This window comes from Ascidia mentula, chromosome 5 (genome assembly GCF_947561715.1).
Source record: "Ascidia mentula chromosome 5, kaAscMent1.1, whole genome shotgun sequence".
NCBI classification, from domain to species: domain Eukaryota; kingdom Metazoa; phylum Chordata; class Ascidiacea; order Phlebobranchia; family Ascidiidae; genus Ascidia; species Ascidia mentula.
Window position 1 is genome coordinate 13,510,103 of NC_138570.1, and position 14,888 is coordinate 13,524,990.

General features: G+C 37.3%; 3 protein-coding genes across 3 annotated transcripts; all 3 read left to right on the forward strand.

The window, feature by feature from the left end:
- Window positions 1–984: 984 nt before the first annotated feature.
- On the forward strand, window positions 985–3,915 carry LOC145903509 (putative oxidoreductase SAS2370). The gene is made up of 6 exons (XM_082991594.1): window positions 985–1,106; window positions 1,246–1,334; window positions 1,810–1,920; window positions 2,329–2,562; window positions 2,975–3,133; window positions 3,564–3,915. The coding sequence occupies exons 1-6, from the start codon at window positions 1,091–1,093 to the stop codon at window positions 3,705–3,707; spliced, it is 753 nt and encodes a 250-aa protein (XP_082847720.1). The 5' UTR covers window positions 985–1,090; the 3' UTR covers window positions 3,708–3,915.
- Window positions 3,916–6,238: 2,323 nt separating this feature from the next.
- Window positions 6,239–8,880, forward strand: LOC145902955 (putative oxidoreductase SAR2567). Its single transcript, XM_082991047.1, has 6 exons — window positions 6,239–6,251; window positions 6,378–6,466; window positions 6,842–6,952; window positions 7,504–7,737; window positions 8,267–8,425; window positions 8,737–8,880. The coding sequence occupies exons 1-6, from the start codon at window positions 6,239–6,241 to the stop codon at window positions 8,878–8,880; spliced, it is 750 nt and encodes a 249-aa protein (XP_082847173.1).
- Window positions 8,881–9,827: 947 nt separating this feature from the next.
- On the forward strand, window positions 9,828–12,594 carry LOC145903669 (putative oxidoreductase SAS2370). The gene is made up of 6 exons (XM_082991780.1): window positions 9,828–9,889; window positions 10,030–10,118; window positions 10,445–10,555; window positions 10,891–11,124; window positions 11,496–11,654; window positions 12,210–12,594. Exons 1-6 carry the CDS (start codon window positions 9,877–9,879, stop codon window positions 12,351–12,353), a joined length of 750 nt encoding a protein of 249 aa, XP_082847906.1. The 5' UTR covers window positions 9,828–9,876; the 3' UTR covers window positions 12,354–12,594.
- The last annotated feature ends 2,294 nt before the right edge of the window (window positions 12,595–14,888 follow it).

Here is a 14,888-nt window from a genome sequence, read left to right on the forward strand (position 1 = left end):
TAAAAGTGCAAAACTGCAAATCAACATGAAAGGGTGGAAGCCCTACGTGTATCATGCGTTTAACATATCTTAATATGCTGACTGTGGTATTTTAGTCGACAAAAGAACGTCACGGTTAGTTGCATGCAAGTGTTACGTTTGCGCGATTTTGCAAGAGAAAAACATTTTATGAAATTCGGATGTTTCTTCAGGCTAGCACAATCAGTGTCAATTATTTCAATTATTATTATTTCAAAATACACTGAATGATGTCCGACTCAGGTATGTGTGCTGACAAAAATTCAAAAAATAAAAGAAAATATTAAAAATTGTTTCAACTTATTTGTGCTTGTCCAAATGAGAAAAAAAAGAATAACTTGGACGAATCCATAAAATAAATCAAATTGAGCATTGATTTAAATATGTTATATCCAAGAATTTTTGATTCAGAAATAAACCAAAAAGTGGCGATCATTACTAGTGGACCAAAAGGAATAGGGAGGTCGCTGGCTGTGCATCTGGCTAAAGCTGGTTTTAAGGTTTTATATCGTTCAATATACTGTACAACCTTAGTTGTATTGAAAGAACCTCAAGTGTGACTCTTTTTGAGCGAACGGACAAAAAACATAACAGATTAAAATACCACATGGTTCTACGATCAGAGAGTTAACATTAAGTGGAGTGTGCACTGTCTGCATTTTACTGAGCCGTAAAATCAACAACGCGGATAAGGCAATGTTTTTGAATTTTAAACATACAATAGATATTACATTAATTACAGAGGTGATGGGACTTTTTAAAATTCTAAAGTATATAGAATAAGACTTTTGGTCAAGGCGTGCAACTGGCAGGTGTAGGCTTAATGAAAGCAGACGTGTAAAAGGGCAAAAACCCTATTTGGGTTATGCGTTACACATAATGCTGCCCGTGGCAGTTTAGTCAAAAAAAAACGTCACGGTTTTGAACGTCACGGTTAAGTGCACGCAAGCGCTACGTTAGCGCGATTTTGCAAGAGAAAACATTTTACGAAATTCGGATGTTTCTTGAAAGCGTTTCTTCAGGCCAGCACAATCTGTGTAAAATATTTCAAAATTGCTTTAAAATATTCTAAATGATGTCTGACTCAGGTATGTGTGCTGACAGATATTTAAGTATTGAAAATTGTTTCAAATTACCTTTATTTGACCGAATGAGAAAAAACTTGACGAAGACATAAAATATTTGTAATTAAGCATCGAATAAATTAATGTTAAGTTTCTGCTCCAGATATAAACAAACGAGTGGCGATTGTTACTGGTGGATCAAAAGGAATAGGGAGGTCAGTGGCGGTACATCTTGCTAAAGCTGGTTTCAAGGTAATGATCGAAAAACATGAGCGAGTAATTGTTTTGTGATTATAAATGTCATTAACCCGACCGAAGTAAATAGCCTTAGGCGACTTAGAGCGGCAATTCATGACATTAGTTTCCACGTGCCATTTTATCTCGGAAGCATAGTTTGTTACGCTTGATTACCCACATTACACAGTTTTACTTTTATTTGACATGAATCCATTTTCCAGAATTTTTGGTTCTCTTTGACTTGGATATTATAGCATTTACTCAAAAAAATCCATTCATCTAATCTTTTTGACACAAGGTTGTTCAAGGTTTTTCACGCTTCACTAGGCTTAAAGCACAATTGCGCAACACCCAAAATGTTCGGTAAAAAATCGTCGTCACGGTGCAGGCGTAATGGCGGTCTTTTTGGAAGTGCTCATATCCTGACAAATAATTGATAAGTGACAAGAGACTGATGCGGATTGCATTTACATGAACAAAACATTTTTAGGTGTGTATAGCAGCAAGAAATGAAAACCAATTACAGGAGGCCGAAACTGTGCTCAAGGAAATTCATTCTGACGTAACAATGTTTCAGTGTGACGTCAAAAGCATCGAACAGGTTGGAAAGTGTAATTTGCAAGTACAGGGTTAACATCGTAATAGCTTACAAATTTGAATATAGAAATAATTTGTTCATTTTTTACCATTTTGGACAATCCGGATGATTTTATCCGAATCATTGCCAAAGCTCACGTTTCCAGATTTTGTAATATAGCCTATAGTATTTCTACAAGACTCGTACGGCAAAAACAGTTGTAAGTGTCAATGTTTCGGTTGCTACGCTGCAGTCTTCATCAGGATGTAACGAAATCTTGTTACATAGATTTGTGTGGTTATTCGCTTGGAGTTATCGCGTATTTGATCAGGTTCATGCTGGGCTTGTTTCGCTTTATTCGCCCACCGTAACGCCATAGTCTCTCTACCACTGAACTAAAACGTGAAATTCAAAGTGGCATTTTTGTTACAGTTCAATAATCTTGTAAGACACACCGAGGCAACTCTTGGCCCCGTTGATGTTCTTGTCAACAACGCTGGAGTTGCACACTGCACGCTGATCACCAACTTTATGGTGGAGAACTGGCATGAGATGATTGACATTAACTGCAAGGGTTTGGTAAACGGAGTAGCTGCAGCATTGCCGGGAATGTTGGAAAGAAAGAAGGGCCATATTGTAAACATGTCGTCACTTTTTGGACAGAGTGTAAGAATTAAAAGTTTCCCAAACACAAGTAATGTCACCAAAATTAATTATTTAAAAACAAGGCCCTTAGGCTTGATTATTGCATAATGTTGTGTTACAGAACTTAAATTTTCCAAATTTGCTTTTAATATACATGTGATTGCAATCTGCTATTGTTGTACCTTGTGCAGCGTAGATTACGTCAAACAAGTGTCAATTTATAATACACTCAATTGCCGCCATACATCATCGTATGCAACAGTGGCGCTAATATTCCTGGAAATTTTTGATGAATGCACGTAAAAATTACTTTGACCCATTGTGTATAGCTGAGCCATATTTTTACTGATTATTTAAAAAGCAAATTTTCATTATTAGATGTAAGTGTACAATTTTGGGTGGCTGGAAATTTTTGAAATTTATATCTTCGCAGACACCTCCATGCTTTGCTGTTTACTCCGCAACCAAATGTTTCATGGAAGGATTTACCCTGTCTTTGAGAAAAGAAATTGCATCTACCGGCATTAAACTAACTTCTATTCAACCTGGGTCAGTTAACACAAGTATCATTACTGGAAACCACGACCCTGAGGTTTGTGCATGATTTGAATTACTCTTTAAATGGTTCAAAATAATTACATCTACACACCCGGAGCCTAAAGGTTTTAGATGTCAATCAAACGCTGTTTTAAATAATATTTGTTATAGACAATAGCGCTTCCCAGTATGTAAATTTTTTCCATTACCTCAGTCATCCCGCCATACACGCATTGTGACCTAACAACCTCCCAATAATCTCCTTGTGCCATGTTGTGGTGTAAAGCGAGCAATTGTCGCAATTTGTTATTTGCCAGTGAAATATGTGGATAGTTGTTGTAGTTACAGCAAGACATGTGCTGCATGCAGTTGCAATAGAACCGTAATCGGCGAAATGGCGAATTGGCAATGGGCAATACTATGCTATTACAACAACACACCTAAATTTGTTCCTGTGTTCAAACACTTAATCCATTTGTTTTCAGGCAGTGAAAAGATTTTCGGCCCAATTTGAGTTTAAAGCGATCGAACCGGATGACGTCGCCAGAGCTGTGGTGTTTGCTGTGACGCAACCCGGTCACGTGTCTGTACATGAGATGTGCTTAAACCATAATGAAAGTGTTCTGTAGATTATCATGTCACAATTTGGCTATGCTAAATTAACTGTCTTACCCTTAGATTGCTTCGTGGTGTAAAATTTAACTAATTGGTGTAAGGCAAGGGTTCTTGATTCTGCTCAACACGAGAGGCGGGTTCGCAACCAAAAGGTGGCAGCAACATGACACCCATGGCACTTATTTTGGGGCCACATGGCACGAATATGGCCCACGTGGCACCAGCATGGCACGCATGGGACCAATGTGACACCGTATATTTGTGGATAATGTTAATAATGTAGTTGTTATTTGCTAAAGTTTAGTGATAAAGAGAGCAGTTATGCAGCACTAAACAGATAGATGCAGTAATAAGTTGTGTATTTAATGATAAATACACTTGCAACTGTGGCAAGAAGCATCTGCAATACCTTAAAAGAATCTATAGCATGACACCGCATTTCGCTCAACTGTTATGTTAAAAAAGAGTAGTTATGCAGCACCAAACATAGGTAGACAAAAAAATATGTTTATGTTAAAAATATAATTAAAAATGTTTGTTTGAAAGCCTGAAAGTGAAAGAAATCGTAGCACCATAGAAATCGTAGTACCAACATGAAACCGTGTGTGAGTAAAACCTTGGTGTTAACCAATCTATTATGTAAGAAAAGGGCAGTTAAGCACCTCCTTAATATAGTTATAAATTGCTTTCAGAAATTTACAGAAGTTATTGTGAGAAGAGGACGGGCGCTTGCAGAATCCCCAAATAAGGCCGGGTCCACACTCACGCTTTGCGCCGGCGGATTCTTTGTTTGTTTCATTATACGCCGGCGTGCGGGCGTACGCTCGGGACATTGAAACAAACAAAGATTCCGCCGGCGCAAAGCGTGAGTGTGGACCCGCCTAAGGGCATGGTACCATAGAAATCATAGCAAGGCACCAACATGGAACGAGGAGAGAACACAGTGTAATATGATTATGAAATACGAACCTAAACGTAAATATTGGTTCACCTATGTCCTAGGAACTATGCCCAGACTAAACGCTACCTACTGCGGCATACGTTGAAAAAAACGCACCTTGCAACCCTAGCTTAAAGTTATTGTTATCTTATTTTGGTTGAAACAAACACGCTGATGAAAGGCCCTCACGTTAGTGCAAATGACAACTGCAGACTATATTACCGATTTAGCATAAATGGATTCAAAAAGTAACTAAAAAACGCACCAAGGGGCTATGCTGGTGACATGTTGGTGCCACGTGCCCCAAATTTGGTGACATGCGTTTCAAGTTGGTGCCACATGGCCTGTGCCACTTTTCGGTTACACCCCTGTTGCAAAACGAAGGATAGAAAAATTGTAAAATCACATCGTGATCGTGCAAGATGTGTGAAGTCTTAGTGCGTATACAACCAAGTTAGGAAAATTTCATGAATTTAACATCTTTTGCAGAACTTTTTAAAGTGACCAAGAGAATTAGGAGAACATGTTTATGATTAGATTTTTTAGTCTTTTGTTTCATATGCTGCGATTTTACTCAATAATGAGACAGTAAACACATAAGCAATGCAGCTGCTATATGCAGATAATTTAAGATTTTTTTTACGCCTAAACGAAATTTGTTTTAGGTGTTTGCTACATATATTCTTCGACAACTTGTGCTTTGCAAACAAGAGTAAAAAATCCAACAAAATTGATATACGGGTAATGTGTGTTGGAATTAATTTATAAATTTATGCGTACACAATACAAATTCTAACCTATCTTCGTTCACCCTTTTAAAAATATACCTTTACCCTAGGGTAAACCATTCACCAGTTGAAGAAACACTCAGATACAGTACAAACAAGCTTATCTAATTTTGCAAAAGTTAACTTATAAAGGAAAACGCCCGCCGAAAATAAAACAAAATAACGTAGCACACAGGAGTTTCAAGGCTGATTTTTTTGTTTCATATTTTATCACAGAATACTGAAACAGTATTCTAGTGTTCTATGATTATATTGCTGATTATTTTTTAAAATAATGTTAAGTAATTAAACTTTATAAAAAGCAAAATCGTATAAAATATTATCGCAATGTACTTGTAACACAAACAGTTTTCAACCTTTAAAATTTTGCCGGAATACGGTATGCTTATCCGGGATGCTGTTCAAAGGATGTGCAGTTCATCGCATGTTTTGATAATTTGTTTGAACCTTTTAAAATTTTAAAATTTGTAGAGAAGATACAATAAGAGTTTTGGTCTTTAAGTGCAGCTTGCAGGTATAGACATAATGAAAACGGTCGTGATAACTGCGTTGCAGCACAATTAATCAATTGTTTATAAAAGTGCAAAACTGCAAATCGACATGAAAGGGCAGAAACCCTACGTTTGTCATGCATTTCTCATATCTTGTAATGCTGACTGTGGTATTTTAGTTGACAAAAGAACGTCACGGTAAAGTGCATGCAAGCGCTACGTTTGAGCGATTTGGGAAGAGAAAACATTTTACGAAATTCGAATGTTTCTTCAGGATAGCACAATCATGTCAATTATTTCAAAATTGCTTTAAAATACACTGAATGATGTCCGACTCAGGTATGTGTGCTGACAGATATTTATAGGAAATTAGAGAATATAGAAAATTGTTTCAACTTATTTTAGCTTGTCCATAAAATAAATCAAAATGAGCATTGATTTAAATAATAATAATGTTCGATTCAGATATAAACAAACGAGTGGCGATTGTTACTGGTGGATCGAAAGGAATAGGAAGATCGGTGGCTGTGCATCTTGCTAAAGCTGGTTTTAAGGTTTTAAATCGTTCAATATACTGTATAACCTTAGTTGTATTCAAAGATTGTATTCAAACTCAAGTGTGACTGCTCCTTTTTAAGCGAACGGACAAAAAACATCACATATTAAAATATCACTTGGTTCTACGACAGGAAAGTTGGCATTTAGTGTAATTTCTATGAGCCGATATGAATGTCCTCAGTCACCTACCTGCACAGATGACATCTGGTGAGCCAAACAGTGTGCACTGTCTGAATCTTACTGAGCCGTCAAATCAACATCGCGGACAAGGCAATCTTTTGGGATTTTAAACAAAGAAATTGCATTAAGTAGCTACGTTACAAAATTTCGTTCCAGAACAAACTTTCAGTTTTATCTCTGTGTCTTTTTAGGTGTGTATATCGTCGAGACACAAAAATCTGTTGAAGGAAGCTGAAGCTTCTCTCAAAGAAATTCATTCTGACGTAACAATGTTTCAGTGTGACATCACAAAAATCGAACAGGTAAAAGAGTACGTGTTTTGCGCAATTGTGAAAGACATCGAATTTCCGACACTGCGTCCAGGCGTTAAATAACTCGATGAGTTGTTATGCACGCTTGACTGCCTTTAACATGACGTCGCAATAGCTTAACATCAAACTAAGATCTCTTTTTGATCCACGACCGTTTGGAATAGAAAGGATTGCGTTCAACACTGTAACGATTAAGTTTTGGGATTACTACAAAATTGCCTTTGCTAAGTAAATGCTGTCTACTTCTCTTGAAGTACGGCCTGAGAAAATGCGGGATGAAAAAACAAGAAAAAACGAAATTTAAAGGTTTGACGATTTTCTTGTTTTTTATGGTAAACGGCGTACTTGTGCTGACGGTTAGGTCAAATCGATTAAATGTGCCATGGACCGATTTGAGCGCTTGTATGTCTTTCGGTTAATGCAACGTAAGTTGTAATAGGGGGACTGGGCTTGCATGGTCATCACTGCCTGTAATTTCTTCTTTTTCTATAAGCAGGAAACGATGTTGGATAATCTTAATTTCTTAGTATTTTTAATAACAGTTCAAGAATCTTGTCAGCCACACCGAGGCAACTCTTGGCCCCGTTGATGTTCTTGTCAACAACGCTGGAGTTGCACACTGCACGCTAATCTCCAACTTTATGGTGGAGAACTGGCATGAGATGATTGACATTAACTGCAAGGGTTTGGTTAACGGAGTAGCTGCAGCATTGCCGGGAATGCTGGAGAGAAAGAAGGGCCATATTGTGAACATGTCGTCACTTTTTGGACACCGTGTAAGAATATCTCACGAAAAGTAACAATGTATTTTGCTTAGTTGGTTTCACGGCATTGCCGCCAAGGCACTTGTTTCCGACAAGTAGGGGCGAGACATAAAATATCAAACCCATCAAGGCACAAACACTGGTTATGCGTGATGTGCATTGATATTAAAGTAGATGTACAGAGGAGCATTTAAAGTTATATTACGTACTTTTATACGGAATAGTAAATTTAACGGAATAGAAAAGCCAAAGTCAATATGCTGATCATTATAGGTAAACTTTTTGAACAATGTGGTGCTCATAATCAGTGATGTGAACTTTTAAATTGAAATTTTGTACTGGTAAAGAAGCAATACACAAGCCCTACTTTGTGCACACAAAGGCACATACACACAGGTATACAAATAGAGGAATGTATTATCTGCTCCAGGGCTTTTCAAACTTTTTAGCTCGCTACCCCTTACTTCAAATGATTAAAATATCTTCTGAACTCCGCGGTTACGAATTGCTTTCTTTCATTCGGCAAATCATTTTGTTGCAGCCTCATCCATATTTTGCGGTATTGTCGGCAACCAAATGCTTTGTGGGAGGCTTTACCTTGTCTTTGCGAAAGGAAGTTGCATCTACCGGCATTAGAGTAACATCTATTCAACCTGGGGCGGTCAACACCACTTTACTTGCTAAAAATCAAGACCATGAGGTTTGTACTTGATCTAAATATAATCCATATTAATTAGACTATAAATACTTCATCCTGTAACAATGTCTATTACAATGACTTTTTTAAACGCTGTTGAACACGAGGTTAATAAAATTCGCCTCCCGACTCTTTCAAGCGACATAACTTTGCTCGTCAGCGAAACGATTATTATTTCAATAAATCTTGTTGCCCCCTCGATAGCTCACTGTGGATCCCTGATCCAAACTGAATTGTTTCTGCATTACGTTAAAAATTTCTTTAGCTTTTTTTTTATTAAAAGCAGTCCGTCCAGATTGATCTTGTTTTTACAGGGATTGAAAAGATTTGCGTCCCAGTTTGATTGCCCACCGATCGAATCGGATGACGTCGCAAAAGCTGTGGTTTTTGCTGTGACACAAACTGGTCACGTGGCTGTAAATGAATTGGCCTTAAACCACTTCGAATCTTCAGTTTAAAACCACATGTTGCAATTATTGGTGCCGTATTTTTCTATATTTACAAACAACAAAGTATATTTGGGCAATGCAGGAATGTTTTAAAGGATGACTTGACTTTCTGAGTAAATATAATGTAAGTCAATGAGACATGTTGATTGTTTACGTTGATTTTTAGACAGGATTTAACATTTACTCGAGATCGCCAGTGCTGGTTCTTAACTTTTTTAAATACCGTTACCCCTGAGAAGACCCTGGTGGATTACAGTTACCCTCTTCAAAAAATAACACAAGTCACAGCTGACAATCATTTAGGAATAGGCTACACAAAAATAACGATATAATTTACATTCAAACGTGGATCGGGGCTAATATCTTAGTTTAAATTAAAATTACGTCATAACATATTCTGCACAAGTTTGTGCACAGAAGCTCTTGCTTTGATTTTACCAGATTTCTGAAAGTTGACTATGCGTTTCATGTTTTTTGTTAAGTTTAATGTTACCTCATACAAACGTTAATGTTAAACAGTTTTATTACGTCTTATATTAACGATACAGAAACGTTTATATTAGTACGTATGTTCAATAACATCACTAACATGTTGTGTTTAAACCACACAAAAAGGTTTTTTCCAAGTCGTGTTTAACTGACTGTCGCAATATCATTTGAGTTACGTTAAAGGCGAAAGTTATATCATGCAACCTTTATGCATCATTCAGTTTGACAACAAAAACGATCTGAAACCACTGGACAACTTTTAAATAACGTTACGAAAGTTAATATAACGTTTTGTGTTATCTGGGTATAGGCTTAATGAAAGCGTGCGTGATGATTGCGTTGCAGCACAATTAATCAATTGTTTCGTGAAAGTGCAAGTCGTGCGTCGTACGTTTTACATAATGCTGCCCGTAACATTTTAGTCGAAAACAGAACGTCACGGTTAAGTGCACGCAAGCTCTACATTAGCGCGATTTTGCAAAAGTAAACATTTTACGAGATTCGGATGTTTGAACAATGTCCGACTCAGGTATGTGTCCAGATATATCTAAGTATTTCAACGTAGTTTTGTTTGTCCGAATGAGAAAAAACTGGACGACAACTTGGACGAAGACATAAAATATTTGTAATTAAGCATCGAATAAATATAATGTTAAGTTTCTGCTCCAGATATAAACAAACGAGTGGCGATTGTTACTGGTGGATCAAAAGGAATAGGGAGGTCAGTGGCGGTACATCTTGCTAAAGCTGGTTTCAAGGTAATGATCGGAAAACATGTGTAGAGTAATTGTTTTGTGATTATGAATGTCATTAACCCGACCGAAGTAAATAGCCTTAGGCGACTTAGAGCGGCAATTCATGACATTGCCATAGTTTCCACGTGTCATTTTATTTCGAAAGTATAGTTTTTTACGCTTGATTACCCACATTACACAGTTTTACTTTTATTTGACATGAGTCCGTATGCAGCCTCACGGTGCAGGCGTAATGGCGGTCTTTTTTAAAGTGCTAACATCCTGACAAATCATTGATAAGTGACCAGAAACTGATTCGGATTGCACTCATATAAATAAAACATTTTTAGGTGTGTATAGCTGCAAGAAATGAAAATCAATTACACGAGGCCGAAACTGTGCTCAAGGAAATTCATTCTGACGTAACAATATTTCAGTGTGACGTCAAAAGCATCGAACAGGTTGTAATGTGTATTTTACGAATGATTTGTAAATTTTTTTTTTGCCTTTCGGATCATTTAATTGAATCATTGCCAAGGCCACCGTTTCCATTACGTAATATAACCTATTATTACTACAAGACGGCTCATACGGCAAAATAGTTGTAAGTGTCAAAGTTTAGGCCTTCATCAGGATGCAACGAAATCTTGTTACGCAGTTTTTTTTGCTTGGATGAATTACAACTCGCGTCTTTGTTTTTGATCAGGTTTCGTGCTGGACTTATTCGCCCACCGCAACGCCAACCTCTCTACCACTAAACTAAAACGTGAAATTCAAATTGGCATTTTTGTTACAGTTCAAGAATCTTGTCAGCCACACCGAGGCAACTCTTGGACCTGTTGATGTTCTTGTCAACAACGCTGGAGTTGCACACTGCACGCTGATCGCCAACTTTATGGTGGAGAACTGGCATGAGATGATTGACATTAACTGCAAGGGTTTGGTAAACGGAGTAGCTGCAGCATTGCCGGGAATGTTGGAAAGAAAGAAGGGCCACATTGTAAACATGTCGTCACATTTTGGACTGCATGTAAGAATTAATAAGTTACAAAAACACAAGTAAAGTCACCAAAATTTGAAATTATTCGAAAACAGGGCCCATATGGACTTGATTATGTGGTAAGATATTTGTAACTTAGTATAGTTAACTTTCACAGTCTTTTGTTTTCGTGCATTAGCAGTTTTGTCAATTAATAATACACTTTTAAGTAATTGCCGCAATACAACATCATATACAACAGTGTCCTGAAAATTTTTGATGAATGCACGTAAAAATTACTTTGACCCATTGTGTGTAGCTGAGCCTTATTTTTAACTGATTACTTAAACTAAATTTTTATTATTTGATGTATTTGTATAATTTTGGGTCACTGACAATTTTTGAAATTTATATCTTTTTAGCCAACCCCATGCTTTGCTGTTTACTCCGCAACCAAATGTTTCATGGAAGGCTTTACCCTGTCTTTGAGAAAGGAAATTGCATCTACCGGCATTAAATTAACTTCTATTCAACCTGGGACAGTTAACACAAGTATTATTACTGGAAACCACGACCCTGAGGTTTGCGCATGATTTAAATTGCGATTTAATAACTACAAAATTGCCTCAAGACTAGTACATGTACATACACACAGCCTAGAGGTTTTAAGATGTCAATCAAATGCTATTTTAAAGTGCATGTGACACGGTCGCAACTAAATAAGACTTAATAGGTCGAAACGGCGGCCATTTGTCTGCAGCTCAAATTAACATCAACATCCGTTTGTTGCACTAGTTCACTTGTTGTGCCCTGCTTAATGCAAAACTATACTAAACCGCAGTTTTACAATGTTTTCCATTCCAACGCATAAGGCTTGATGCCAGCACACGCACCAATAAAGTGACTTCTATGACGTCGCGCAACAACAATCTCGCTTTCGCACGATTTCGTTTGCAACAGTTTAAACGTAACTTTGATCAGCTGTATTTCAAAAACCAGTCGCCGCCAGTTGCAATAGAAAATCAGTTGCAATAAAACCGTAATGAGTGAATTGGCAATGGGCAATACTATGCTATTACAACAAAATACCTAAATTTGTTCCTGGTTGTTCAAACACTTAATCCATTTGTTTTCAGGCAGTGAAAAGATTTTCGGCCCAATTTGAGTTTAAAGCGATCGAACCGGATGACGTCGCCAGAGCTGTGGTGTTTGCTGTGACGCAACCTGGTCACGTGTCTGTACATGAGATGTGCTTAAACCATGATGAAAGTCCTCTGTAGATTATCATGTCACAATTTTGCATTTTTACACATAGATTGCTGCGTACGTAAAGTTTAACGAATTAGTGTAAGGCAGGGGTTCTTATTCAGCTCCACACGAAGCAAAACTTGTAAAATCACATCGTGGTCGTGCAAGCAATTCGTGTCGAGTCATGGGCAATTGTTGCGCAACATTCGCACAATGGTTATATTATTCCGATCTTTGCATTGCGCACATTTCAATTTAATAAATCAACGTTAATTAAAAGTTGTCATTTTGCTGGTATCTGTAAGGCAAGTTCTGCGTAACCTAAAGGTTATAAGCTCCCCGCCGATGTTTTTTTCGCTAAATGGAGTCTGACTGCAATTCCCCAAGTGTGTTTCCTAATTTTCCAATTGTAACTGCAAATCCTAAAGGTCCAGCACAGGGCAGGAGGGCCTACTGTGGCCAGCGACTTGTTTGAAAATGACACGCGAGCTATTTTTGACACAACGACTTGTTTTCTTATGTGACATAAATGTCATCTACACCTCACAGACACAACTTGTTTCGTCCGTTACTACAACTATGAACTGTAAGTAAAGCGACATTGTAACTTTAGCAAATAGAAGCTTTTATGTACGCATGGAAGGAGTAATTTTGCCATAAACTAAAGCTTTAAAATGATTAAAAAGAAAAACGGCGAAACTCGTAAATTTTAAGACCAATGGACAACATATTATTTATTTGTAGAAAACGAAAACAGAAGTCACTGTGCCTTGTTTGTGTAGACCGTTCACTGATGAAAAAATTGTAAATGGGTGTATGTAGAATGTAGTAAAATCAATAGTTCCCAAACCAAGCATAAAAAATCAGTCTATCAAGCACATATCTTTGCTTGAGTATCATGATCGCGGTTTTAAATCACGAATATTCGGATTTTATCACATATACCTCGGTGCAATTATTTGGATTTGAATTCGAGTAATTTTGTTTTCGCGACACCTGCACCAACTTGATGTTAACTAAGTCGCTGTCCGTAATTAAATCAGTCGGAATCGTTGTATTTTTAGCGACCCCGGCTGCGAATTTACCCCAAAACCTTCGACTCCAACCCCGACTCCGCAACTATGGTTTCAAAGACTATTTTTGCCAAGAGAAACTGGAAAAAATAAAAGTAGTTCTGAGCAAGTACAACTTCAAGAAAATGCATTCGAATCCCTTTTTTTTGCTTTCAATTAAAGCACCGATGTAATTGACATGATTGATACTGCAAACTACAAATTTCCATACGGGCCAACAAATGTTTCTGTAGCAAAATATCTTTTCGTTCATAAGGACTATATTGGGCTTATACCTCTGATTTGCACAACAAGTGACATTGATATTAACGACGCTGATCTAAATGTGAAATTCTAACAAAAGGATGAAAACATGGGCAATATTGATGGAGATAATTGCGCAATTCAAAGACTATGGGTGTATCATTCTCAGGTTCTCTGGTTTATTCGTGGAAAAGTTTTGGAACGTTTGCTCGGTCTCATCGAGAAAATGAAAATGTTTTTGCAGGAAACAAATTCTTTAAAAATCATAAGCGGTCATCTCACCCATCATCTTGACAAAATATAAACTTCATTGCAATGGTGTAACCAGCTACTACAGGATTTAAGAAATCCTGTTAAATCTCTTTAAAATAAACTTAAACTCATTCAGGCGTGATCTATGTTTGCGCTTGTAACATTAACAAAACCTGATCTCGTTTCTGACTTTAAAAAAATGTGGCAACCTTTACGAAAATGTTTCAAAGCGATTTCTTATAATGGCCGGGGAACCCACAAGACCTTTTAGTGTTAAATTCGAAAATGTCGATGGCGCTTGCGCTCAGTTAGAACCTTTGGACTTGACATCGATAAGTTTTGCATGATATCTGCACACTTAAATGTGGTGTCGCTAAAGAGCTTGCTAACATTTCTTAATCAAACGGTGATAATCTCCTTCATCATCACAGTTGAATTCGAACAATGGAAACAGGTAGATCTGAACTTAGATTCATCTACGTGGCAGCCGGGATTTTTACTTTTCTTGCTGTAACGTTTGTATTTGTTGCCCCATTTTGGAGGGAGTCGTCCAATCAGGCTTCAGATCAGATTTACAACACTATACAAGCCTTTGAGGGATTATGGATGTCGTGTTTGTTCGCAGGAAGAAACATTCAGTGCGTTCAGATGGGAATGACTGGCACTAGCTACACTTCGTACAATAGTTCTGGATATTACTATAATCAAATTTATGGTAAGGGTTTGATTAATTAGTCTTATAAAACATTTCGCTGTTAAAATTCGTAGTAAGGCCAACACACTCTAAAAACATTTAGGTCGTTGAAGGCGTTTGAGTTTGGAAAAACAACCGTTTAATAAAGTTACTATTTCTTAATTTCTGAAAGGAATATTTTCTAAAAATCTGCCTGGCCAAGAAGTTACTGAATCATATGAGCATATACCCATATTTGTCCAGCTGCTTAACGACAAAGCGATACAGAACTATAGAGCATGGTGAAATTTCAGGCTGGGATTGAC